The 26,319-nt window shown below is 39.9% G+C and overlaps 1 protein-coding gene across 1 annotated transcript in view; it reads left to right on the forward strand.

Annotated features, from left to right (window-relative positions):
* The window catches only part of MAST4 (microtubule associated serine/threonine kinase family member 4), a 312,006-nt gene that overhangs the window by 223,003 nt on the left and 62,684 nt on the right, over positions 1-26,319 (forward strand). The window contains exons 6-7 of the mRNA XM_075727088.1: positions 11,814-11,902; positions 24,828-24,897. Coding sequence (XP_075583203.1) covers positions 11,814-11,902; positions 24,828-24,897 — 159 coding nt within the window. The remainder of the gene's footprint in view (positions 1-11,813; positions 11,903-24,827; positions 24,898-26,319) is intronic.

Here is a 26,319-nt window from a genome sequence, read left to right on the forward strand (position 1 = left end):
TGCAAGAGGCATCAAGGTTTGCTGGGTTGGTATTCGTGAACCTTCCTATACCACAAGTGGTTTTTCGGGTGATGGAGGCTGAATCCTTCCAGCTCAGGGGTGCCCCAGGCCTGGTTGTGAAGTGGAGCTGGGCAGTTCCCCATGGTGTAGAGCAGCAGTGGCAATTCTCTGGCAGACAGCTCTCCTGCTGCCTCGTGAGGAGTCTGTCAAGGTCTGGGGCAACTTGGCTGGCTGGAACTGTTGACAAGTGCATCTGCTTCCTCCAAGACACTGAAAATATGGTGTGCCCAGTACCCTTATGGCACCTTTTACAGGAGAGATGAAGGGCTTTTTCTAATATACTGGCTGCTATCTCTGCCAGTTATGGTGGAGGTGTTGCCAACTAAGCGTCTCCAAACAGAACAGTGGCATTTGAGAGCTGGACTAGTGTCATGCCTTCCCAAAATGTATGTATTAAAAATTGCATACATGTCTTTCGGGTCTAAGGCAAAGATCCTTCTCTGAGTAACCCAATTTGAAACAAGCCATACTTGAGTCATTTGCTTAAGCTTGTTCTTAAGATGAAAAGGTGAGGTCAGGGTATTTATGAGAGAAGACAAAGGAAAGGTTTTTTTATTTTTTCTTATTTTTCCTATGAGTTTATTATTTTAATATAATTTCTTTCTTTTTTTGTCCTATTAAACTCTATTTTGCTTTTCTTCTGTTTAGTCCTGGTTGTATAGTGCCATGAAAAGGTTGCATTAAAGTCCTGAATAATGAAATGAGGCTGATTTTTCAAAATTTAGTTCAGTGTTGGTTAAATTTTTCTGTTCTAGTATTCTTTTGTTGTAGAATGCCTTCTGCCAGAAGGTTAAAGTTATATATGTACAGCCATGCACACACACCACACATGTGGCTTGCTTTTTGGATGTGATTATTTACAGATGAGCTATAATTGTTATCTTTTTTGGTGTGACTTAACTAAAAAGTTAAGTCTACCAGTTTCAGAAGAATAATGACTCTAGAAAAGGCAGAAGTCTCCCACGAATATGTATCAACAATGAGCTAGGAATAATCAAAAGTATTTTAAGACCCAATACAAGCTATTATTTGCACAATTGTATTTTTAAAATAGGAAAATCAAGACACAGATGGCTTGTAGAAGTTTTTAGCAACTTTCTTAATGTCTTAGATCCTTTCTAGCAAGGGAGAGTAAGTTATTTAGCAGTTAGTCTGTAAGTATTTTACTTTTCAGTCAGAAAATAAACATTGATATGAAAAGTATCTTTTAGCTTTAGGAACCTGCCCAAGAAGGAATGAAAAAAAAATCAGACTCTTTTGTTCCTGGTAGGTTTGATCTGGGAATGTAGTTTGTCTTCAGTCAGGTGCATTGCTCTGGCATTGTCTTACCGGTTCACCCCTTGAGTCTTTGGTGCTATTTGCCAAAGGTTTAAAGACAACAGATTTAATCATCATGTGCTCCCTCATAGTTTTGAGAGGTTGAGAGCTACCAAATTTAGCAAGGGAGGAATGAAGCAGTCCTGTCGGCACTCACTACTGTTTTGAGTAAAAATGAATTGATATTATTTAATTATAGGAGAAAGGAGTCAGGAATAAATAGAAATTATTTTAGGGGTTAAACAAGAAGAGAACTACTGGGTTTGAAAGTGAAACCATGTAAAGTCTCTACTTCAGGCAGCTTCCAATTTCCTACCCTTGAATTTTAGGACATGATTCATTTAATTGCACTTCTTCATGATGGGGGGGGAGGGGGAGATTTAAAAAAAAAAAAAACAAACAAAAAACCAACTCAAAACTGTCCTAAAAAATGTGAAATAATGTAGGGAAAAATACTTCTAGGAGCTTGCTTTTAGTGGCCTTTCTCATGGGGAGAGTCTCTGGAGTGCAGAGCAGACAGTGTTTCATGTGATAAAGGGTACTGTGTAGACTTTGTTTTAATAAGCCTCTGATTCTTTTTATGTGAAAGTAGCATTGGAAACATAAATTATTTTGACAAGTGCAAACAAATTGAGGACGTTGAAAGCAAGATGAAGCACAACTTTTGTAGCAAGAAGCAGAGCAGACTAAATAGTTTCTTCTTTCCCCAACTGGAAATGGATCAGTTGCTTCTGAGGTGTCTCCTAGACATTTAGTGAGGCACCAGACTTTCTAGGCTGGCCACATGTATAACCACGTGATAATTTCAGACCATGGCAGACTAACCCTTTGAGAGTTTATCGAGTATTGACACCATGCACACTCTTCTGGCCAAGAGAAGCACTCCCTAAAGCCACTCTGCGGGCTGTTTGGGGAAAGCTTTCAATGCTATGAGGAGGTCTGTCTGGCTTATCATTCTAGCCCACTAATTCCATGATGTATGGAATTCCATTATATATTCCATGATATATGGTGAGTTACGAACAGTGGTGCTCAGAGCTGTGGTTGTTGGGAACAACCACCAGCAAGGAAAAAGCAAAGAAAGCCAAGAGGTAAGTTTAAGTGGAAAACAGAATGAGAAAGCTGGGGAGAAGGCGGAGAGGGTTGCACTGCGGTAGGTATCTGGGTAAACAGGTCTTCTGTCTGTAGTTTGGAGACACTCCCATGTTTTATCTTAATTCTGAACTATGCTGGCCTCAGTTTCAACTGGAGTTGCAGAAAGCTCAGGGTATGTGCTTGGCTGCCTTGCAGTACTGAAATGGCCTGGGGAATTGGCTGTGGTTCGTCCTCAAGTCTGAATGGATGTTGTTCAAAGGAAATATGGCTGGAACAGGACCTGTTTGTTTATTGGTTTTGTTTGGGTTTTGTTTTGGTTTTGTTTTTTTGTTTTTTTTTTTGAAGGGGTGGACTGGGTAAAAATTGCCAGTAGATGGGCTGCTCTGGTCACTGTAAGCGTGGAAAAGGTTCTTGCCCTGTACCTTAACTTCAGCTGGGGGTGGAAGGGTGAGGAGGAGATCCCCCAGCTACCTCCTCACCTGAGTCTGACTTGGTGGTGTTAGCAGCAGCAGCAGACACAGGGCACCAGCCTAGCTCCCAAACTGGGAACAGAGCTAGCGGCAAGCACTGCCTGTGACAGCGTCTACACTACACCTTGGCAGACAGCACTCTGGCATGAGGTTGAGTGGAGGCTCTGGAGGGAGCAGCAGCAGTGAATGGCATCCAGCAGCCCTGACTCACCTCCCTCTGCTACCCACATTCCCCCAGTGTCTCCCAAGCTGTTAGCAACGAGCAAGGGGGGCAGAGTGAGAAACATCCTGGCCCCAGCCTGACCACCACAACACGATAAGAAATGTCTGGCTGCCTTGTTGTATCCCAAGAGGTGCACCAGGAGCTTGTAGTCTAGAGTCAAAATCTGGAGTGGTCTGGGTTGATGCAAAACTGCTGGGGATGGCTAAGACCATAGTGAGGCCTGTGTGGTAAACCTCCTGGCTGTGCCACAGCCTTGATAGGCATGTGCTGCAGTAAATAGGGTATTTCCTGTCTAATGCAAATGGTTTCTGCAGGCTTTTCTACTATGCAAGTCAAGGCACTACTTCATTTGGTTAACATCTCCAAATTATTGATGCTTTGATCTTCAGAGGTGTGATGTATGAGTCTTTTTTTTTTAAGGTAGTACTTGTTAAATATCATAAACACATTGCTGTGGCTCCTGATTTTTTTTTGTCCCCCAGTGAGGTGTTTCTGCCCTTTTTTGCATTTCCTTAATTATGTCGAATAAAGATAATCATACTTAGCAATGATTTAGGCCAGCCCTGTATATTTTTCCTCTACTTCTGGTACTAGCTTCCTACTTATCTTTCTATTTTGGAAGAGTAATATTTGTGCATCGAGGAATTTAGTTAAATATCTCAGTATGATAGCAAGCGTGCTGTTCACCTAATAACCTGGTTTATGTCCCTTCCCAGAACACAAATAAGATTAGAAAAGAAATTCAAGAAGCAGTGGGATTTAAATGATCCCATCAGTGTGTTCTCAATGGGTTGTATGATACGACAATGCAAAAACTGCATTTTGTGGATAATGAAGCAGAATTGTGCAGTGGGCTTGTTTATGATCCTGAGTGTTCTTTTTGTCTGCTCTCCGCTGCCTGCCCACTTTGTGTGCATTACAGCCTTTATCTTGTATGCAGCTATTTTACGAATATTGTACTGCTATGGAGGTAGTAGTTAGCTTAATACTCTTTTTTTATGTTACATAGTTAAATATTTATCTCTATAACAAGTTAAAACTGAATCAGTTGTTTTAGGAAGGAACAGAACAGGTAGAAATACACCATTTTAGTTCTGTAGAAGAAATTCAGATTTCTTGAAACTCTACTGTTTCTCCTGTGTGAGAAGAATAATAATTATGGATCAAAATTCCTTAGAGTAAAAGTGAGAGCAGTCACTGGAGTTGAATACACTGAACACATATCTAACTAGCAAGTACAGTTGAAAAGGCTTAATGAAGGACCTGTTTATTTGTTTTGTAATACACTGGAGGGATGGAGATTGAAAGGCCTTCTACATTGTAAGAAGTCTGTCTTTGTGACAGTCTTCCTCAGGGCTGAACAGCAGAGATTTGGCAGATATTTTTGCAATTCTGTGATTTTTCTTGGCAGATATTTTTGCAATGAAGCTGTGTTGCATGCATTTGAACCCTTCAGGCAGTCCATGCAGAGGGTGATCATGCACCCAGTTAGTTGCATTTTAAATTTTATTTTCCCTGTAGATTTTTTTAGAAAGATGAAGGTAAAAAAAAAAAGACTGAGGTCTCCTCTTTTGTCTGGTTGAAGAAAGGTGAAGTTCTGGTGGCATGCTGGTACATGGTAGTAACAGCAGGGAAAAAGGTGTTGGAGACAAATGTGTGAGTACCTAGAGAGGACCCTTAGCTTACTGTCCATGCATACCTGACCTATAGCCAAAATAGAAACGCTGACAGCAGTGTTACAAAGATTCAGAACAAACTGCCAAACTAGGGCTGCCAGCAGCTGTGTACTTCAACTTGGTGCATCGTGTTCATTATGTTTTGATAGCACTCTCATTTCTTCAGGCTAAAACTGGCCTCATTTAAGTTGACTAAACCTTAAATACAAAAGAATAAAATCAGAATCCCTACATTACAACAGTTCAAATTTAAATCCCAGGACTCTTGTTTTTGCCCCAGCTCATTAAAGTCTGGTATTTTTTACTTTCGTTAAAAAATAATCCAGCCACCAAGCCAGGAAACGTGAAATTATTACTCTATCCTTAATTGGTTTAGTGGTAGACATGGTAGTGCTAGGTTGATGGTTGGACTGGATGATCTTAAAGGTCTTTTCCAACCTAAACGATTCTATGATTCTATGATATGGAATAATTCCTCATAGAGAGTGGTATATATAATAAATAGAATGTTTAGCTGTATGTGTAATTTTTTAAATACAGGACTATATATGTATCTTTATATAAATATATGTATATGCTTTATACATGTAGATGTGAATAGATATATGTATATGCTTATATACATATCTATATGCATGCACCGCATTTGGAAAGTGTATATACAGACAATGTAGTCTAGTAAAAATATTGTCATGGTTTAGCCCCAGCCAGCAACTAAGCACCACGCAGCCACTCGCTCACTCCCCCTACCCTGATGGGATGGGGGAGAGAATTGGAGGAGTAAGAGTGAGAAAAACTCCTGGGTTGAGATAAGAACAGTTTAATAATTGAAATAAAGTAAAACAGTAATGATAATAATAACAATATAATAATGATGATAATAATAATAATAACAATATACAAAGCAAGTGATGCACAATGCAATTGCTCACCACCTGCCGACTGATACCCAGACAGTTCCCGAGCAGCAATTGCTGCTCCCTGGCCAACCCCCCTGCCCAGTTTATATACTGAGCACGATGCCATATGGTATGGAATAGCCCTTTGGTCAGTTTGGATCAACTGTCCTGGCTGTGCCCCCTCCCAGTTTCTTGTGTACCTGGCAGAGCATGGGAAGCTGAAAAGTCCTTGACAAACATAAGCGCTTAGCAACAACTAAAACATCAGCATGTTATCAACATTCTTCTCCTACTAAATCCAAAACACAGCACTATGCCTGCTACTAGGAAGAAAATTATCTCTATCCCAACTGAAACCAGGACAGTATATAAGAGAATAATGCTAGGTGATACTAAATGGATATGAGTGTGAAGCAGTGAAAGTTAAAAGAACAAAAAGAAGATTCTGGGTGTTACTGATCATATATTTCACTTTCATTCAGGTGTTTTGCACATTTCTGTCAATGATTGTAGCACCTTGAGAATTTACTTAAGTCTCAAAATTGTAAACTTTTGCTTCCTTACTCTTCAGTCTCTCTTAGCTATGGGGTAGAACAGGGCAGCAACAAATAGTACTGAATGGTGGATTTTGCTCATGCAACCCTAATTGCATAGTATTAGGGAGAAACATTCTTGGTTGATTCATTTTCTTTTATAAAGCAATCTAGGTGTGCAGCTACCATTAGCTGCAGGCCATGTGTCACTTCGACTTTCTAGATCAGGAGATGCATCATCAAATACAAGCTTTTTGACAAGGAAGCTGCTGCGGTATCAGTGTGTTGTCATCTCTTCATGGCAGCTGTTTTTTACACTCATTTGAGCTAATGTCCCACAGAGCTTGCCTGGATTCCGGAGAGCTTGGAAATACTCACTAATCTGCTTTTTAGTGCAAAAGGCTTTTTTTTCTTTGAAAACAAAGTAACACCAAAAAAACCCAAATAAAACAAGCTAAATTCCTCACTTTAAATGTTTTAATTTTTTTTAAGTCAGTGCTGTGTGCACTGTTGACTCTTCAGTGTTGCTGTTCATGAAGATAATATGTAACTATGAAATCATGTGTTAGCTAGCTTCATAACAAGTTAAATATAACTTGAATTTAACTTTCCTGTATAAACCAAGTGGCCACATCTCAAGTCTTGCTAGGGACAGCATGTTCCTTCTGAGGTAGTTTTCAGCTATGCAATTCTAACACCAGAGAAATTACAACCACTTTTTCTGTGCCTAGAGCCTTCATAGGAATGCTGGTCTTGCATTATTAGTCTTTTCTGTGTCTATATGGTCAGGCTTTGCATTCTGGGTACAGCAGTATCTTAATTTCTCTGCACTTGCATTAGCAAAGAAAATATTGTTTGCAGCCTCTCTTAAAATAGGAGTCCCCTTTTAATCTTAACCTTCAGCTAAGCCACTGTATTACACTGATAGCAAAATTCAGAAGCTGTGTTGCAGAGTAGTGCTGTGCTCAGCATAGCCTGTGAAAGGTGGTGAACTGTCATAATAGCTTACAGTCCAAATCCATCTTCATTACAAGTGTAAATATTAGTAATTGAGGATGTTGAAATGAAATCATTATAAAATTATTAAAGCAGATGCCAGATTTCCCATGAAAAAGCATGGCAAGTGGTAATCTTTGTCGATATAGTCTTCTTTCCCTACTTTTTTTTGAAAAAAAGCAATTAACCTTTACTGCCAGTAATTTGCTCACACATTAGCCCTCATTCTGAGGAAGAAACTTCCATTTTAGTGCATACCTCTCACAATTTTTGCCATTTCTTGATTACTCTGTCAGGAACCCTGCATTTAATATTTGAGCCCTGGATGACGTACTGCCTGTCCTAGAAAAACTGGATTTCTGCTTCAACTTTTTGTTCTATTTAGTGTTTCCAAGAGCTTGTAGAGTGCCACTCCGTTTTAACGGCCATACCAGTACCAGCTTTGCTGGTTTCAATGTAGCAGTTCCCATCATGTCTGCTCAAATGGCTTTTGCCTGATATGGGATGAGTTGTGACTATTTAAGGAGCAAGGTAATCAAGCTTCATGCAACTGGATTGCATCTTTCAGCAGCTGTAGTTCACCCTTGCTTTATGATTAACAAAGTTGAGCACTAAGCATTTTTTATGCGGTGTCCTCTATTTGTTTTATCATGAGTAGTTCTCATAGGAAGTGTTGCTCGTCTGTAGCAACTGGAGGAGAAGTGACTCGGAGGTTAGTGCATTGGGCCAGATACTAGAGCTGGGATGAAGGAGGAATTCCCCAGCAGTGAGACTTGGTGAGAAGTCAGGTTAGGGAGGAGAGGTGTGAGTGGGCAGGAGTGGCAGTGGCAGGGAGCAGGAGGTAAGGTAGAACCTGTCTGTGGGGGATTTGGAAACCAAATAGGAAATCATGAATTGGATTCCAAGATACGGAACACTGCCAGTAGTCCAGGGCAGTGATGATACAGTGTAATGCCACATAGTCATCCAGGACTGCCACTTGAAGTTGTGGGCAACAGACGAAAGTCCAAGAAGGATCTTCCTGAGGCAGAGAAGATGACAAAGGGCAAAAAAATGTAAACTTTCTATTCTGTTCAAGTATTGTGTGCACCCCAAAGTTTAATTATTGTTGAACGTGACTGATTTTTTTTTTTCCTTTGTTCTCCTCTATTCTCTTCTTCCTGGAAAAAGATGTTTTTCTTTCCCCTTTTTTTCAGAGCTTTAAACCCTGTGTCATGTCTGCTGCCTGACTTGCTAGTTTCTTCTCTGTGCCATGCAACCTGATCACAACTTGAAATCCAAGGCTTAGAGAATTGTGTTTTGAGGGTGTAGTGCTCTGTGGTTTAACAAGGTTTTTGTTTCCCTAAGTTACAATCCCTGTAGACTCTTCCTGCACTGCTGTAACTTTCCTGAAGACAAAGAGGCTTTCTTTCAGGGCTGCTTCTTATCGGTTGGTTTATCTTGTCAGATTTGAATGGGAGAAGAAAAGTTTTATGAAGACAATAGAAGGGGAAAGTGACTTGATGTGTTCAGAGATCTAGGAAAAACGATTTTGTCTGCAGAATGGCTTTAACTTCTGAGATTCTTTTGTGTACAGAAGATTGCTGTTTCAAGGCTAAATACAGTTCAGTAAGTGATGCTTTGATACTTCCTTAGAACGACCCTGCTTCCCATTTGCAGTGTTCTAGCGGCTTAGATCATCTTTCAAGGTTCCCTGGAGATTTTTTTTTTTTTTTTACCCACAAAGAGCCTCTTCTTTAATAGTGTTATTCTGGGGAAGGGGTTGTGTTTCACAGATTATACAGCATGGATAACGTTGTTTCAAAAATCTTTGTGAGACAGAACTGAAAAAACAAAGCCACAGCGAGAGCTTTAGGATGAATTTGTCCTTTCATGCAGTGATTTGCATCTTACCTTACCGGTAAGACAAATAGAGGAGACTTAATATTTTTTTATTTTCTATTTCTCAGTAGAACATTTCAGTTGACTGTGATAAAAGATAAATTCCCCATTCAGATGCAGCCACATCTGAGGAAATAGCAAAGGTTTTTCTTGAAATGGCAGTTGGGTGAAAATTTGCTTATTACATAAGATCTTGATATTGAAGGTAATGCCATCATACTCCCCAGAAACAATTCTTAAACATAACCCCCCAAAGAATCAAGATAACTTTAATTATATATCTTTGATAATGATTTGTGAAAGGTGTTGCACTAACTTCACCTGAAGAATGTGAAGTTTGAATTTTAATGTAAAAGTGAATACAAGGCAGTCATATATTTACATAGGAAATTCTGGCAAAAGTGATAAAACTCTCAATTTCTACAGATAAGGGCAAATGATATTGATAAACCTGTATCTAGAATCATCTTTGTAGCAAAATCAGTGCTTTCCCTCCTTAACGATTCCCTCCTTATGACAGGAGATGTGGTGATCCTTTAGATCCCAAATTTTAGCCATGCAAAGCTGCTTTAAAGTCACGTAACAGGGTGTCTTAACCCCAGCCTGCACCACAGGTGCTCTAGTGATATTATCACATCATCCTGGATAGATGCAATCTGTGTGTCCTTAACGAATGTCTAATGAATACCGGAAGTTTCTATAGGGTTCAGTTTCAGATTGGAGAACTGCAAAGAAACAGTTATTCAAGGTTTTAAAAACAAGTGTAGCAGATAAATTGAGGCTTGTCATAGTGTGATACAAGAAAAGTTACCAAAAATACAGTGACATTGCATGAAGCCAAAAGGAGGAATTGGGACCATTCTTAGATAAGAGAAGAATTGAAAATGACTCTGCAGCTGGACAAAATTTAGAGATGGGGGAAACAATATAACTTTGAAACTGTTGGCTCATGAAACTTGGAATATTTGCTCAAGTTCCATCATTTGAAAAGTCGATTAAGTGCTGAGTATATTAAAAATACTTATAGAAAGCTGAGCTTAATCTAGACAGATTCTTAAAAATAACATGTATATAATTTCACATTTAAGTTCTCCCGATTTGTTCAGCTTAGAAATTGCAGTGTATGTCTTAAATAAGTTTTGACTTTTCCAGTGCTCTAAATGTGAATCTGCAATCATTTTGTGCTTTCTTTTCTTACATAGATCTGCAGTAATGATAACTATATACTCATGAGCTAACTCATTGTTTAGTTGACTATAATAACTTAGTGATATGGCAATTCATTGTGCAATTCGTGCAAAGGAACTTTGCATTAACCCATTAAACAATTGGGAATGGCACTCTTGCTGCTTCACAAAACATTTTTCAAGGGAAGACTGGTTTTAGTGTTTGACTTTTTTTGCATATTGCAGGTATCTTCTATACTGCTTTCATACTCAACATTTCCTCTGTCTCTGTTTTTATTTTTTATTTTCCTTGTTTTCAGTCTTACCTTGGATTTCTTTTGAATCCGTTTTACTTAGCTGTTTATGCTATTACACTCCATCCTTTCTTTTGCATTTTATTCAACTTATACTGTATCAAGACTAATCAGTCTTGCTTTCTGGCTGTTATATAGAGATCATAATGTTACAAAATTCATCTTTGGAGACATGTACCAATATGATCTGAATCTGCTTCTGTTGGAACCTACTGTGTTAATGAGGTGGTTTTATGTATGAATTTTTCCCCTTTTAGTGGTTTTGAGCTTTTCTAAACCTTTACAGAAAAAAATTCTGATTGCAGTGCCGTAAACGTTAGCCTATGCAGTTAAGTTTATGCACAGGTACGGTGTCTTTGACTTCAAGATACTGTTTTGCTTGTGCATGAATGTTTGCAGTGTTGGGGATTTAAGTTTATGAGAATATTCATTATAGTAGAAAAAGGAAAAAAGAAAAACACTTCTGCCAACAAATATTTTAAAACTGTATGATTTATTTAAGAAAAATATCTCCTTTCCCAAGTTTAATAGATGCGTTAATTTACTATTTATCTTGCCTAATGATCTTGTGATATGGGAAATTAGTGGCTTTGCAGATGAAAAATGTATGAGTAAAAAAATGCATTCATCTTCTTAGGCATCATCTGTTCCACTGACAAAAGGCACAGATGTGAAATTTATCTCAATAATTAGATTTATAATTATTGTATCATTCTCAGATTGATAAATCATTGCTCTTTGTGACATGTGATTTGGAGCTACAGTTCATGCAACAGAAATGGGTTTAATGATTGAATGGTGATTCTAAGCTTGCGACTGTTTTTCGCATTATGCTTGTATGTTTTTATATATTATAAAAAGTATATGGCAGAGAAACAAGCTGCCATCAGGGAAGAACATTTTGTAAATTATTCTACAGGGGAATGCTGGTCTTTGCACAGAACCACAAACATGCAAGCCTGAGAAGTTTCCATGGTGTATTTTCTTTGGAAACTGCTGTCTTTGCCATTATCGAGTATGATTGTAGACTTCCTGGACATGCCTACAAAAACAACAATAGCTCTGATTTTTAATAGGAGACTGGGAAGTGAAGGAACAAAGTAGCAGAATCTCAAAATGTCCATATGTGGTACATGCTGTATTTCTGATGCTAATGTCTTCTTTCCTCTCTTTTTGCCCACAGCTGTAGAACAAGCAACAGGAAGAGTTTGATGGGCAATGGCCAGTCTGCAGCTCTGCCTCGGCCTCATTCACCACTCTCAGCTCATGCAGGTAATTTTATATCTATGCTACTACTGCCATTATTAAATTCTTAAAATGTCTGTATGAGGAAAGGAAAACAGACAAATTCTCTATCCCACTACTCTTCTTTCCACTGTTTGTAATAGCAAAAAGTTGTGTATTATTCCATCCAAATTTCTGTTATGTTTAGATCCATAATTCCTATGTTATGGTGAGAAGGAGTCTGGAAATACCTAACACAGATCATGTAGCTGGTTTTTATTTCCCCACCTTGCATTCTGACATTCTGGTGCATTCCCCCTCCCCGCCCCCTTCCCTTTCTGGGCCTAGTTCAGTGTGAAAACGGTATAAAATAGCTTGCACACATGGTAAAGGTAGCTGGGTCGGTGAGTAGGGCATTACGTTCTAGTCCTACTGCTTTTGCTCCCTAGGATTTGTTGTGTTAGGCATGTTGCTGGAAATTTCTGTACTTCACTTTACACAGCAATAAAAAAATACTTTATTGAAAGTAATTACCTTCATTTTAAAGCCAAACATTTTTAGCATATCAAAACACATTTCCTCAAAGGTTTATTGTCTCTTTATGTTTTTGGGGCATTGACTGTAACTACATGCCAAAATGAAAAGCCCCACACCAATCCTTGTGTAGGCAATGACACTGAGTCCTTTGGAGAACTGCTCTCAGATGCCAAAGAGAAGATGCAGAATTTCAGTTGCATTTTTGAAGAAGATGGTAAGTTTAGTAAGGCATCTCCAGTTTTCTTGTGGAAGCAACACTATTAGAGAAAATGTGGTGGTGGTTTTCACTCTGAGCCGCAGGCTATCACAACCAGCAATCCAGACATGAAGATTTGTGAAGAGTTCAAGGCAGCAGAGCATTTAAAACAAACAAACAAACAAAGAAAAACATGGTGCAGACTATTTTAAAACTGAAAAATGAAATGTTGGGATGTTTGGGATCCCTCTCTTGGTCCCCCAAATGCAGAAATTGCCATTTGGAACAGGGGATCTGTGGTTACTGTAGGAAGAGACTCTGGTTGTGCTGTGCTGACGTGATGAAAGGAATAGTGATGCTTGCTGTGAGAACTAGCATGTCTGCTGCTATGAGTGACTATACCACCTGTTTGAAAACTGATGGCTTAGACCAACGATGCCTAATAGGCTTCAGAAGTATGAAGTGACCAGCATGTATTACCTGGGACTCAAATATAGGTTGTGTATTTGATAAATGCTGAAGAGTTCCTTCTGGCAGTGAACTTTGGCTTTCAGCAAGTTGCTTCATCTTTTTGAATCAATTTCTCAAACCATAAAAGGGGAATAATAATTCTGATGTCACAGCTGTTGACAAGTGGTTCTGAAGGTGGAAAACTGATACTATAAGGATTAACACAGGTTAAGTGTAAGCTGTTCTTTTCCTTAAACTCAGCAGTATGTATTGTGTATTCAGAAACCTATTGTGGAAATTTGGCAACTTCTCTAGTTACCCATGATACAGTAGATTCTCTTAATGTGCTGATACATTCTCCCAAGGTATGTGTGCCGAACACTTCAGCAGTGCTAGGAAATTTCATGTATGTGATGAAAGTTTGCATGTACGTGACAGGCTCTGTTATTAGTTTGCCTCTATGTGTAGTTAATTACAGTAAATATTCACACAACCATTGGCTCCTAGCTCAGCTGCCTAGCGTGCCTAGACTAGTTCCCTGAAGGGGCAATTTAAAGTTGAAGTGTCCTCAGAGTCACCCTTGACAGGTTTTCTGCTTTGTCTAGTGATCAATTAGATAATGCTTGGAATTGACTTGGTAGGCAAATTTTTTTTTTTTTTTTTAAATTTGTACTTTGAATCACTGTGAATGTCATCCTAATTCACCCAAATAAAAAAAGCAGCAAATTTTGCAGTTAAAAGCACAACAAAGCCACGTAAGCTATGAATTTTCATCTACATATACAGTAGGAGTTCAGTGTGTCAGGTGTTTATATAAATCCTTGGTAACCTCTGTCTTAAGAGACATTGTGGAGTTTTAGTGATGCAGCATTCTTGTGTTGTCTGAGCCACCAGGTCTTACCTGCACTGGCACCTGCGCACTCAACTCACCTCCCTGCTCTCTGTGTGGCTTGTACTGGAGACCTGCTTTCTTGCAAAGTACAGCAGAGGGATGTGACCAAAGACAGCGTGTGCTGTATGGCCTGCTGGGTTTGTTCCTCTTGGCATTCCGTGGCTGGGAGGTATTACTCCAAGTCAGAGAGGCCTCCTTGACTCCACTAAGAGAACCTGGTATATCTCCTGTCCAGCTAGATGGTTTTAGCGTCTTTTTTGACTGCGTCTGGAAGGTAACTGGGAATGGTGAGATTCTACTAGAAGAGTTCTCTAAATTGGAAATGTTTATTTTGCAGCCTGCACCAGACCTTCTGCCGGGAGCGTGTACTTACAAACTCCCAAGTACCAAAAGGGACTGGAGATGACCCTCTATATCACCTTCGCATCTTTCTTATTAGAGTTTGCTGCTGGTGCAGGCAGAAAAGGGAGAGGGAAATAAAATAGTTTCCAATCCTAGAGGAGGATGGAGCAAGCTAAATGTGCAGTGAAGTATCAGTGCTCGCATTCACTGAAAACAGGTTTATTCATTAGACTACCGTAGGCTAAAGCATGGTAATAAACATGTATTTTTGGCAAATATGTCCTAGTAAGATTATGCAGAGTACAGAGGACATTGGAGAGATCCTGCTCTAGAAAAGCTTGTCTTGCAAGAGTTCAGTTTTGTGCAAGGAGTCTGCCCAGGTGAGTGCAGATGCAACAGATTAGGCTGCTTGGATGCTAACAGCTAATCTAACTTCATGTGGCGTTGGACGATTGCCACAGGGCTGCCAAAGGAAAAGACTGATTCTTGGATCTGCCTTTCAAGGGGCTGAGTCTGGTGATAGAGCTGGGAACTTGAGCCACTGAGGACTCCTTCAATACCATTTGTCCTTAGAAACATTTAGTTCCTTCCCATCACACCTTTTGATGGGTCATTCTTTTCTTACTCAGTTCTGTGGAGCAGTCCTCCTGACTGTAGGAGAAAGAGACAGCTTGCAGCAAACGCAGGCTGTCAGCTTTCCTAGCTGCTTCAGTCCTGTTTCATCTTCTCAGCATCTTTATACATGCATTGAGAACTACTCTTTCTGCTTTTCTCTTTCTTTATTTCTATTGTGTCCATCTTCATTACCTTGCTTCCCCCTTTAGAAAAACCCTAACATGCTTCTGTGAGTCTTTAAAAAAATCAAAAGCACTGATGAAGACGTGGGCTCTGAGCGTTGCATTTTACTATGCTCTAGTCCGCTCTCTTACCTTCCCTATTCCTTGTGGACCTCAGGGACCCTGTTCAAAACACAGAATTTTCTTCTGATTCTGGAGGGAGGAAAGGTGGTGCTTTACAGGTCCTTTATAGTACTTCAGTAGGAAGATGAGCTATTGTCAGCCAGCTGGGTCCTGCCTCAAGTAGAAGTCTGTCTTGTGGTTCTCTTTCAAATGTGATTGGAAACACAAGTTTGGAACTTATTTTAATATGCTTGTACATAGTGATGTATGCTTAACAGCAGTTTAGGCCAGAAAGTATGATACTCAATTATTTCTGTCCATGTGCTGCAAAATGACATTTTACTGTCTTTTCATGTCTTGGAAAGTTAACTGAACTTGGGCTTGATATGTCAGGCTGGCATCAGATTGCCCTGACACTGCCTATCTTCTGATGTAGTTTTAAGAACAATCATATTTGCTTCAAGGTGAGAGACAGGAAGGGAGATTTCTGAGGCTGCTTTCAAGGCCTGGATACACTCTGAAGTCACTTTGCTTTGGTTTTGGAAAGGAAGTGCCCAGAGGTTCCTTGTTGGGCACCTTCCTGGTTCTGTGAAACAGGAAAATGAAGGACATAACCTGCTGTGGTTTGAGTAATTCAAATGGAAAGATGGATAGATAGATTATGCATGACCCTGATTGCTCATGCCTGTTTAAAACCATTTTGGCTTCTGTTTTCATACTATCAATGCTTTTCCGCCACATCTGTTTCTCTTAGGATACTGTATCCTACTACTGTACTCCCTCCTGTCAGGGTACTCTAGCCATTTCTGGGAAGAGCCTGCTGTTGCCCTTAATGAAAATAGTTCCATTAGATGCTCTTCTTTAAGTGGACTAGGTTCTTGACTCATGTTTGTACCATATTAGTTGTTATTGCTGGTCCTCATCCCTTTATTACAGGCTGTTCAAGCTGAGGGGAGTCAAGATTGTCAGACTCTTCAGAATTCACCCAGGATCAGTTTCTATTAATTACCAACTTGATAAATCTTCAGTGTTATCCTGGGCCCAGTGCCTCAGAGGTATCTGAAGTCAGTATTTTCATCCTTTGTGAGGACACCCTTGGATCTACAAACTACCTGTTCTGTTCTACATTAATTCATTGCTTGTTGGGAGAACAGGCGAAATACATCTTTAGTTACCTTTACTTGCATCTCATACCTGAGATGAGTTTTATTTGGACCACTAGCTTAAGCTACCTCAGTTTTTTTCCCCCAAGGCATCACATTTGTGAGGGCAAAAAAGTGCTATGCATTCTCTCTGTCAACTGAAGCAAGGTGTGTGAAGGCATGTTATGAATCTCAAGGTGGAGCTCTCTTAGAGTGCACTGCATTAGCACCCATGCCAACATCTGTGGCTTTGCTCAAGAATGTTCTCATCTTTGATATCTGCAGAGCAATTGTTTAGAGGTCTGGCTGCACCTTCGGAAACAATGCACCATTACTTCAGACCTTCTGAAGAGCTCAGGTTGCTACTAGGTAATCATAACAATCTGGATTGGAGTTAGCCAAAACAGATTGAATGTGAGCAGTATTGCTCTGTTTTGGAAGAAAAGTGTCTTGAGCATAATCTTAATGCTTTGAGGTGCATTTTATACCCACATTATTCCTTGTAGTCCTGTTCTTCTCCCAGATGCAGTCTGAACTGAAGGCACCAGCTGTTCTCTAGCTTAGACGTTCTTTGAGGAGGATCAGTGGCCCAAGTTTAGGATGATGATTATTGCCCCACATGAGAAGGTTATACAGAGGTCTCAGGCAAATCCCCGCCCCGGCTCCGTTTTCATTGTTTGCTCTGGGGATGAGAGAGGATTGTTCCTGCACAGGAGTCTGTTGTTAATGCAAGATGAATTGGACACTGAATACTTAGATAAAGTTTTTTAATTGTTAGCCTTACTATCTCAGTCATTCTCAGATTCATGTGGTAGGATGGGAGGGAGACACAAGTGAGACAGTGCCACAGTGATGAAGTAACTGTATTGTGCAGGGTGCAAATAGTGCACAAGTAGCACCTGTCAAAAGAAGGGGCAAATTGATTTGTAAGCAACAGTGACTATGAAGGCTTGCAGGCTGTAGTGAAGAGTTATTAGAGCAGTAAGTCATCTGAGGCTTGAGAGCACACAGAGAGGTATAAGGTCTGAGACTGAAGGTTAAAAAGGGGATAGGAAAAAAGCAATGTATACAGCAGATACATAATATCTCTGTTATATATATTAGAATCATAGAATAGAATCATAGAATGCTTTGGGTGGGAAGGGACCTTTAGAGGTCATCTAGCCCAACCCCCCTGCAGTGAGCAGGGACAGCTTTAACCAGATCAGGGTGCTCAGAGCTGCATCCAACCTGACCTTGAATGTTTCCAGGGATGGGGCCTCCACTACCTCTCTGGGCAACCTGTTCCAGTGCTTGAACACCCTCATCGTAAAAAACTTCTTCCTTATCTCTAGTCTAAATCTATTCTTCTTTAGTTTAAATCCATTATTCCTTGTCCTGTCACAACAGGCCTTATTAGAAAGATTCTCCCCATCTTTCCTGTAGGCCCCCTTTAAGTATTGGAAGGTCACAATAAGGTCTCCTCGCAGCCTTCTCTTCTCCAGGATGAACAATCCCAACTCTCTCAGCCTGGCCTCATAGGAGAGGTGTTCCAACCCTCGGATCATTTTGGTGGCTCTCTTCTGGACCCGCTCCAGCAGGTCATGTCCTTCTTGTGCTGAGGGCCCCAGAGCTGGATGCAGTGCTCCAGGTGAGGTCTCACCAGAGCAGAGTAGAGAGGCAGAATCACCTCCCTCGACCTGCTGGCCACGCTTCTTTTGATGCAGCCCAGGATACGGTTGGCTTTCTGGGCTGCAAGCGCACACTGTTGGCTCATGTCCAGCTTTTCGTCCACCAGTACCCCCAAGTCCTTCTCTGCAGGGCTGCTCTCAATCTCTTCATCCCCCAGCCTGTATTGATACCGGGGGTTGCCCCGTCCCAGGTGCAGGACCTTGCACTTGGCCTTGTTGAACCTCCTGAGGTTCACAGAGGCCCACCTCTCCAGCTTGTCCAGGTCCCTCTGGATGACATCTTGTCCTCCTGGTGTGTCAATGGCACCACTCAGCTTGGTGTCTTCTGCAAACTTGCTGAGGGTGCACTCGATCCCATTGTCTATGTCACTGAGAAGATGTTAAACAGCACTGGTCCCAGTACGGACCCCTGAGGGACTCCACTTGTCACTGGTCTCCATGTGGACATCGAGCCATTGACCACGACCCTCTGGATGACACCATCCAACCAATTCCTTATCCACCGAACAGTCCATCCATCAAACCCATATCTCTCCCAATTTAGAGAGAAGGATGTTGTGGGGGACTGTGTCAAACACTTTACAGAAATCCAAGTAGATGACAACTGTTGCTTTCCCCTTGTCCACTGATGCAGTCACTCCTTCATAGAAAGCCACTAGGTTGGTCAGGCAGGACTTGCCCTTGGTGAATCCATGCTGGCTGTCTCGAATCACCTCCCTGTCCTCCATGTGCTTGAGCATAGCTTTTAGGAGGATCTGTTCCATGATCCTCCGAGGCACAGAGGTGAGGCTGACAGGTTCCCAGGGTCCTCCTTTCTTCCCTTTTTAAAAATGGGCACAACATTCCCCTTCTTCCAGTCACCAGGGTCTTCACCTGTCTGCCATGACTTCAAATATCATGGAGAGTGGCTTGGCAACTACATCAGCCAATTATTAAATACTAATACAATACATGTAATGCCCTTTTCCTCTGTGCAGGACCTGTAGCTACCTGCAGAGATAATTTGTGTTAGTGGGAAGTCAGATTTTAGTTTGCAGCTGAAGTCTTCCACTATGCCTTATGCACATGTGTAAAGTTCATAAAAGATTTCAAGAATAATATCAGTTTTCACCACATAAAGTCTTTCTCTTTCTTATGAAAATAGAAAACATATCTATACCAGGTCATTTCTTTGGGTTCAGACCTTCATCATTATTAGTTAACTGTCTCAGGTTAGCTGTTTGGGCATCCTTTGCCTTTAGTATCTGGGCTGGAAGCTGTTAAACCTGCTGAAAAATCCTTTTAATTTTTGCATGATCTGTGGGTACATTCAGACTTGTGGGAAGTGAGGGGTGGCAGCATCAGCTTGGACAACATCTGGTGCCCTGGTCATTAATGGGCTTTTCCAGCTGACTGCCTGCTGCTGCGTAGGCAGGTCATCTGCATCACCCAGCCTGCAAAATGAATGATTATAATCTCAGCAAGTCAGGGCATTCAGGTGTCCCCACCTCAGTAGTCACAGGAGCTTGTTTCTGTGGGTGATACTAACCCCTAATGGTTAATAGTCACATGCGGTGCTGCTTAATTATATCTGCTGTAGGAACAAGATTTAGCTGTTAGGAGCAATGCTGTAAATCTTACTTGTCTGTATTTTAGTAAAGTGTTTCATGTGGTGCCACTAGGACAACAGGTACTAGGACAAGAATTACAAGATAATTAGGAAATTGTTTAAAGGGGAGAAGATGGGGGTTGTGCTAAAATGAGAAATATTATAAAGTGGGAGCAGAGGTTATCAGTAGAGTCCTCAGGTTTTGGTTTTGTGGCCAAACATTTTTAATCTTCTTGTAAGTGACATTGGCATAAAATTACAGTAGCTGATGTAAATTTGGAAGACATTCAGTATGAAACAGGACTGGGAAACTGTTGACTGTAATAAAAAAGTAGGAAATTCCATAGCAACATGCAGCATTTTGTGCTGAAGGACCAGTAACAGAAATGTCTAATGGAAGCTGTGGACTCATCTGTTATAAGGAATTTAGGGAAGGACCTGACTGCATTTTCTGGATCAGATGATGTTTGCAAGGACCAGTCTAGTGTCGCTTTGAAAATCAAATCTCCAAAGATGTGTAAAGGAAGTAATTTTCAATTGAATTTGGGAAGATTTCATGCCATGTACAATGTGCTGGTTTAGATTTCATCTGGAATATGGCATGCTTTTATGGTCATACATGTTCAGATGGGATCATGTGGGGAGAAAGGGTGGTAGCATAGAATGTGAGAGCTTTTTGTGTAAGACTGAAAGACTATTACTTGCTTGCCTTAGCAACAGAAAGACTGAAAAGCCTGTATTGTTATCTAAATCAGAGGTGTTTTCTTCATGGAATGGGAAGAGAAATATGTGCTGGCCATATATGCCAGAACATGAAGGTTCCTGAAGCATCATCCACTAAATATGGCAGGGACAAACATGACCTTTCCTGTTGGATTCAAGAAATTTATGAATGGGACTACATTATGCAATTGCCTAAAACAAAATTTAAGGCCAAGGAGGTCTTACCTCCACTTGTAATCCTTTTTCGAGGATTTTTTAGGTCTGCCTAGACCTTTCTAGGCAGACATTGTTAGAGCGCTTCACTGCTAATATTCTGCTCTCACTACTTAGGACTTACTGCTTGCATCAGATAATTTCGTTTGATAGATGTGCTTTAGCTAGCTACATTGAAGTACAGTAATGAGCAAAGCTGTTTGCACCATAAATTTTAGTTGTGTTAGGCTTTGAATCACACTGGAGGCACTTGTGTGTGCATCAAATTTAGAATCAGTTTCCCTGGATTTTTAACTTTAATCCCGTGGTTTTTGTCCAAGGTAGGTGATAATGAGTACTGCCTTACTACAGCGTAGTTGAAGCAAAGCAGCATCTCTCTCATATGCAGCTTCTGTGCTGTTCTGCCTAACTACAGTCTGCTTTGACTGCATTTGGGTAAAGGAGGACTAGGTTTGTAAATTAATGAAGCCTTAGTGTGTTTTCATGGTGAAATACGGGAATGCTGAAAGCTAAAGATTAAAGAAGCATTCTGAGTATAATTTTCTTAAAAGAAAACTGATATTTACAGAAAATAAGACAATTTCAATTATTCTGACTGTTGTCATGTAGAATAATAGAAGTGGTTTTGCTAAAATATAACTTTTTATTTAGTCTTGCTTTTGGGTAAAGTAAAAGTGTTATAGCAATTTCAGAGCATCTTCTACTAGTTTAAGGACAGGAAAGTGTAAGGGTTAAGCTACATGCAGGTACAACTGACTTTTAAATTAAATCCCATTAAAACATAGCACTGCCAGTATTTTAAGTAGCAGTCAGAACATGCAAAGCATCCTGGTAGATGGTTTTAAGGCATGTGCAAACCTTCCTTGCTCTAACTGGGGAAAGTAATTCGCTCGTGTGAAGCATAATTAATCCAGGTTTTGAAATACCTTGAGCTCCTCACCTCTGAGTGGATCTCAGTGGAAAGCACCTGCAGAAGTATTCAAAATGGTTCTGTTGCTCAGCTGTGTGTTCTGCTGACTGACATAGTTTGTTATGGTATGAAAGTCAGACCTGTAACTGTTGGTGGACAGTTTCTTGTGTATTGTTCACTTCACAGTGTGGGTTCACCACCAAGTAAACTGACCCAGAGGAATGTATGACCCGTTGTTATACCATATTACTGTGGTGCTGATGTACTGTAATTCATTTTAAAAGACCATCAAATAATGACATCAAGACTTCAAGCTGGATTTGTCTTTGATCCATCAGGAATTTGGGGTAACACGTATCATTAATCTGTTATTCCCTCAGTACTGACAGAAAGTCATTGCATCTGAAACTATTTTCTAAGTAGACAGCTATTAAAAATACATTAATAATATACAGTGACTATAACATACACCTTTTTAAAAAATTTAAAACATCTTCCCTCTGTGGCAAAGACGCAGGACTTCTTGAAGCTACTTACAAAACAACCACAATTTAATTAGTCTCCATATAGTTTTCTTAACAATAGCTGCTTGCAAAATGAGCTACCGTCTGTGTTGTCATGAGGTATTGTTTTGGTATGGTGATTGCCTATTCACTGTGTCTCCCAAAGGATGCTGGAGGTAATTATTTACCTAATGCCTGACCACCAGTTGGGTTTACTTTACCAGGACAGAAACATACAGAGTAATTTCAGCAGCGTAGAGATACCCTGGGTCTAAAACATACAACAGCCAGCAGATCCCAAAGAACAGCGGGATTTGACTAATAAGCAAGCACTGCACATATGGACAGAGAATTAACTGGCACGGGTTTTTGTTTGAAAGTCTCCCAGGTATTGACTTGCAGATGGGTGGATGAATGCCGTGATGGGTGAAGGTCACGTATAGGACTCTGCTTCTAACCTGTCTTGCTTTTCTGGAACACCACACCTTAGACCTGTAATAGCACTAGCTGTTTCTCCAGTCATTTGGGGATTGGATTTTCATTCTCTGTTTCCAGGCTTGTCCAAGTTCTTAGACTTCTAGATAAGCCCGTAGGATTCAGTATCCAGGTATTATGTATATGGCTTTACCAATTTTGTTATTTTAAAAACTCGTTTGCTATTGGAAATAGTGCTTGCAAACTGATTTTCCTAATTACAGGATCTGATGCTCTTCCTGAGTTCTTGGAATTCTTCAGGTTTTGTCCATGAGGAAGTGGTCTTTGTTGATTCTAGAGAGGTCATTTGCAGCATTGTGTCTCCTCAAATCCACTGCAATAGCTATAAAATTACTTCATTCTTCCACCGTGGTTTTTGCTTCTATGTGAAGTTTACATATATGTTCTGACTAACTGATGGACAGTTAGGCATGTCCTTGGTGTGTGTTAAATACGTGTATATATCCATATATAACTTTAAAACAGCTGTCAGAGGAAAGGAATTTGTTTACAAACCCCCATATGCTGGTTTGTCAAATTATTTCCTGTCAAAAGCTGTTTACATCTCACTGCATTAAGCTTCTGCTTTTCTGCCAGAGTTTAAGGTAGCTGCTTTGTCCTTTTTTTCCTTCTATCCAAGTCCACAACACACTCCAAATTACAACAATTTTTTTCTAGTGCAGTAGCTCAAGTTTGTGACCATGTTTTATCCGCACAGTGTTACAATTTTTTTTTAGCTTATCTTTATTAAATAAGCTCTGGTAGCAGCAAAAAAAAATCCAGTTAGCTGTTAAATTAAATGAACTGTTGCTCTCAGTAATTCGGTGTTTGCAGTTCATGCAGGACAAGAATAAATTGTGTTGGTCCCCAAATAAAGATTGAAATCTGTGCCACATGTGTGGCTTCAGCTTCCCTCTGCTTCTCCCCTTGCCCCTTAGGGAACAAAAATCCTTGCCACCTTGAAATTATTAAGGCCCTCAGAAGTGTCTGAAGGGTAATGAAGGAGCTAGGGTCTTGAGGGGGGAGGAGGGAATGTCAGAAGGACATAATTCAGCCACGGTAGATAAATGGGCAAAAGAAAGTTGGAGGTATTGGCCAGTGAGAGTTGAATCCTTGTCTCTCGGGGCCATGGGAAGAGCAGCTGCAAAGATGTGATTTAAGCACAGCTCAAAAAGCATCTTGCATCTGCTTCTAGCCAAAAAAAGGCGGGGAGGTGGGTGTTCTCTGTGTTTCCTACCTAATGGCTCCATGATTATGCTTTCTCATATATAATTAATGGCATCTGTTAAGGACATCGCTATGATAAATGCAATGTTAATTCAAAAATTTGTGTGGAAATCAAGGCCACTTGAAGTCCTTTTAAGGATGCACTCTATTGTACTGGCCTTTTCACATGTAGGTAGTAATTTTCTTCTCAAAAATTAAATGTTGATTCTAACTGGGTACGTAGGAGCTTCCTTTTTATCTGTTGCTTAATGCTGCAGTCTCATTTATGTCCAAAACCAAAATGCTACAACAAATACATTACTTTTCTTTAACATATTGTTGTGGCAGTCTGTTCCCTGTTTAAGGAAAGATTGACTTTTAGATGTATGCCAGTGCTACTTTAAATAAAATCCTTTTAGCTTTTGGTGTGGTTTTGTGTTTTGGGTTTTTTTCCAGGGGTCATCTTTATTTCTTCTTCAGATACTGTGTGTCTCCTCTAGTTGTAGGTGCTGAGGTGCAGAGGTGGCAGGAGCAGCTCTCAGCAGCTGCCTTTTTTCTGCACTCGTCCTGGTCAGCAGGAGGTCGGGTGCTTTAATATCAAGAAGTAACAGACCCTACAGTTACAACCTGTTTGCAATGTGCAGTTGCTGCTTCTCATCACAGAGGGTGGTCGCCTTTCCATGCCTCGGTCTAACAGAACTAAGGAAAAAAATTTCATTCCCTGTGTTTTGTCTGCTCGTTTGTTTTGGAGCTAGGAAAAAAAAAAAAAAGAACAATGAAAAATCACAATAAAGCTGTTGTGGAAGTGCTGTAGAGACTTTGTGTAAGGGCTACATCATGCTGATCGTGATTTTTCTATCTTTCAAATGTTTTGTGTGATTTAAAAAACCCACCTTGTTTCTGACATTAACATACTTTTCTTTCAATCTAATTTACTGGTTTTTTTTTAAACTTTAATTCTCAAATTATTTTGAGAATTCTCAAAAGGCTAAATAGAGGGTTTTCTATGAGTTATAAAATCCAATAACTAAAAATCAGATATGAATGAAACATAAGTTGAAATAAGATTCTATTTCAAGTTTATTTTCTCAGAGACTTTGAGGGAAGAAATTCTGAAATCAGTTTCTTACCTGCCTGGAAATGCTTGGATTATTATGTCTGAATGTTTTTTAGTGAGTCTTTTTCGTTCACCCCTAATAATTATTTTTTTATGTATCCCCCCCAACAGGAAACAGTCCTCAAGATAGCCCTAGGAATTTCTCTCCCAGTGCCTCAGCCCACTTTTCTTTTGCACGAAGGTAAGAGGTTGTTTGTAGTATGCAGCATGCATTTTGCATAGAGAAAATGTTGTTGGACCCAGATATTAAAAGATGATTGCAAATGCATGTGTCAAATCTATCACTTAGAATGACAAGTGGTATCTTGCTTATGTAAACTCTCCTAAACCTCAGTTGCAACAAAGTTGTACTGGATGATTGATACAGTGCAATCATAGCTTTTTGATTTAAAAAAAAAAAATAAAATTAATGACTTAATTAAAAAAATCTCATCCATTTGAGAGATGGGGAGATGTTAAGCTACATCTAGGTTTTCTTTTTTTTTTTTTTTTAATTTATTTTAAAAAAGCAATGTAAGAACTGCATCGCTTATAAAAGCACTATTATAGAGGTCCTGAGTTCCGGGCCTGATTTTACTGGCAGCGGCAATACTGTCACCATACCTTTAGTACCTGACCTTGACATGTTTCACTGTCTGTACCACTGAGACAGTCAGCTCTGTCATAGGAGTGTTATGAGGATTAATTAATGCTAGTAGAATTTTTGAAGGTCTAAAGTGAATTTGAAGTGATCTATGAAGTAAATTATTATTAAATGAACCATAACCAAAGTTGATAGCACGTCATGGGAGACTGCCTGTTCGTGCAAGTGTGGTTCCCTATCACTTAACACATTGTCAGCCTACCTCAAATATGTTCATTAACTCTAAGCCTGGGAGGGTAGGCAGAGTTTATATGTTGACCCAAGAGTATATACACAAAAAATGAAATTGGAATGCTGTGGCTTTTTTTGCCATTAAGTAGTGCCAGGCATGTAAGTTGCATTTGCGATGAGGCAGCACTTGCCGCTGTAGTTTTGCTTCCTTTATTTTGGGAGTTCAGTAAAGTAGCACACACAAGCTTTCAAAAGTAAGTGCACTGAAATGGCTTAACTCTCTTCAAAAGCTGCAAAGGGGAGAAAACTTTACTTGTGTATTCCTCTGATCTGAGTCCAATTCATCTGTGACAATAGATCTTGCCAATCTTTCTAATAGCATATGATGTCACTTTTTTAATCAACACCTTAAGAAAGTTGAGTATTTCTTTTGAATCAATCTACTTCCTCTTTATAGTCTCTTTAAAAAAAGAGCTATCTCTTCATAGAGTACATTTGTGAGCATATTTTTAGAAAGATTCACTAAATCCAGAAATAGCTTATAATGGAAAAAGCAGATGTGAAAGACCAAGCATTACTTAGAAATACAGTGGGCAGGAAGTAGTTTTCCCCATAATCAGCAGAAAGTTTAAATCCTTATGTTTCTGCAAACCTTAAAATTCAGGAGGAAAAAATGAGTTTGTTTACCAGTCTTTCATTTGGATTTTGACCATTTTTAGAGCCCTGTAATGGGCTCTAAATAAATTCTTTAATTAAAGGAATGCTAACACAAGAAGTTTCTGTGATTTC

The sequence above is a fragment of the Pelecanus crispus genome, chromosome Z (assembly GCF_030463565.1).
Source record: "Pelecanus crispus isolate bPelCri1 chromosome Z, bPelCri1.pri, whole genome shotgun sequence".
In the NCBI taxonomy this organism is placed as follows: Eukaryota; Metazoa; Chordata; class Aves; order Pelecaniformes; family Pelecanidae; genus Pelecanus; species Pelecanus crispus.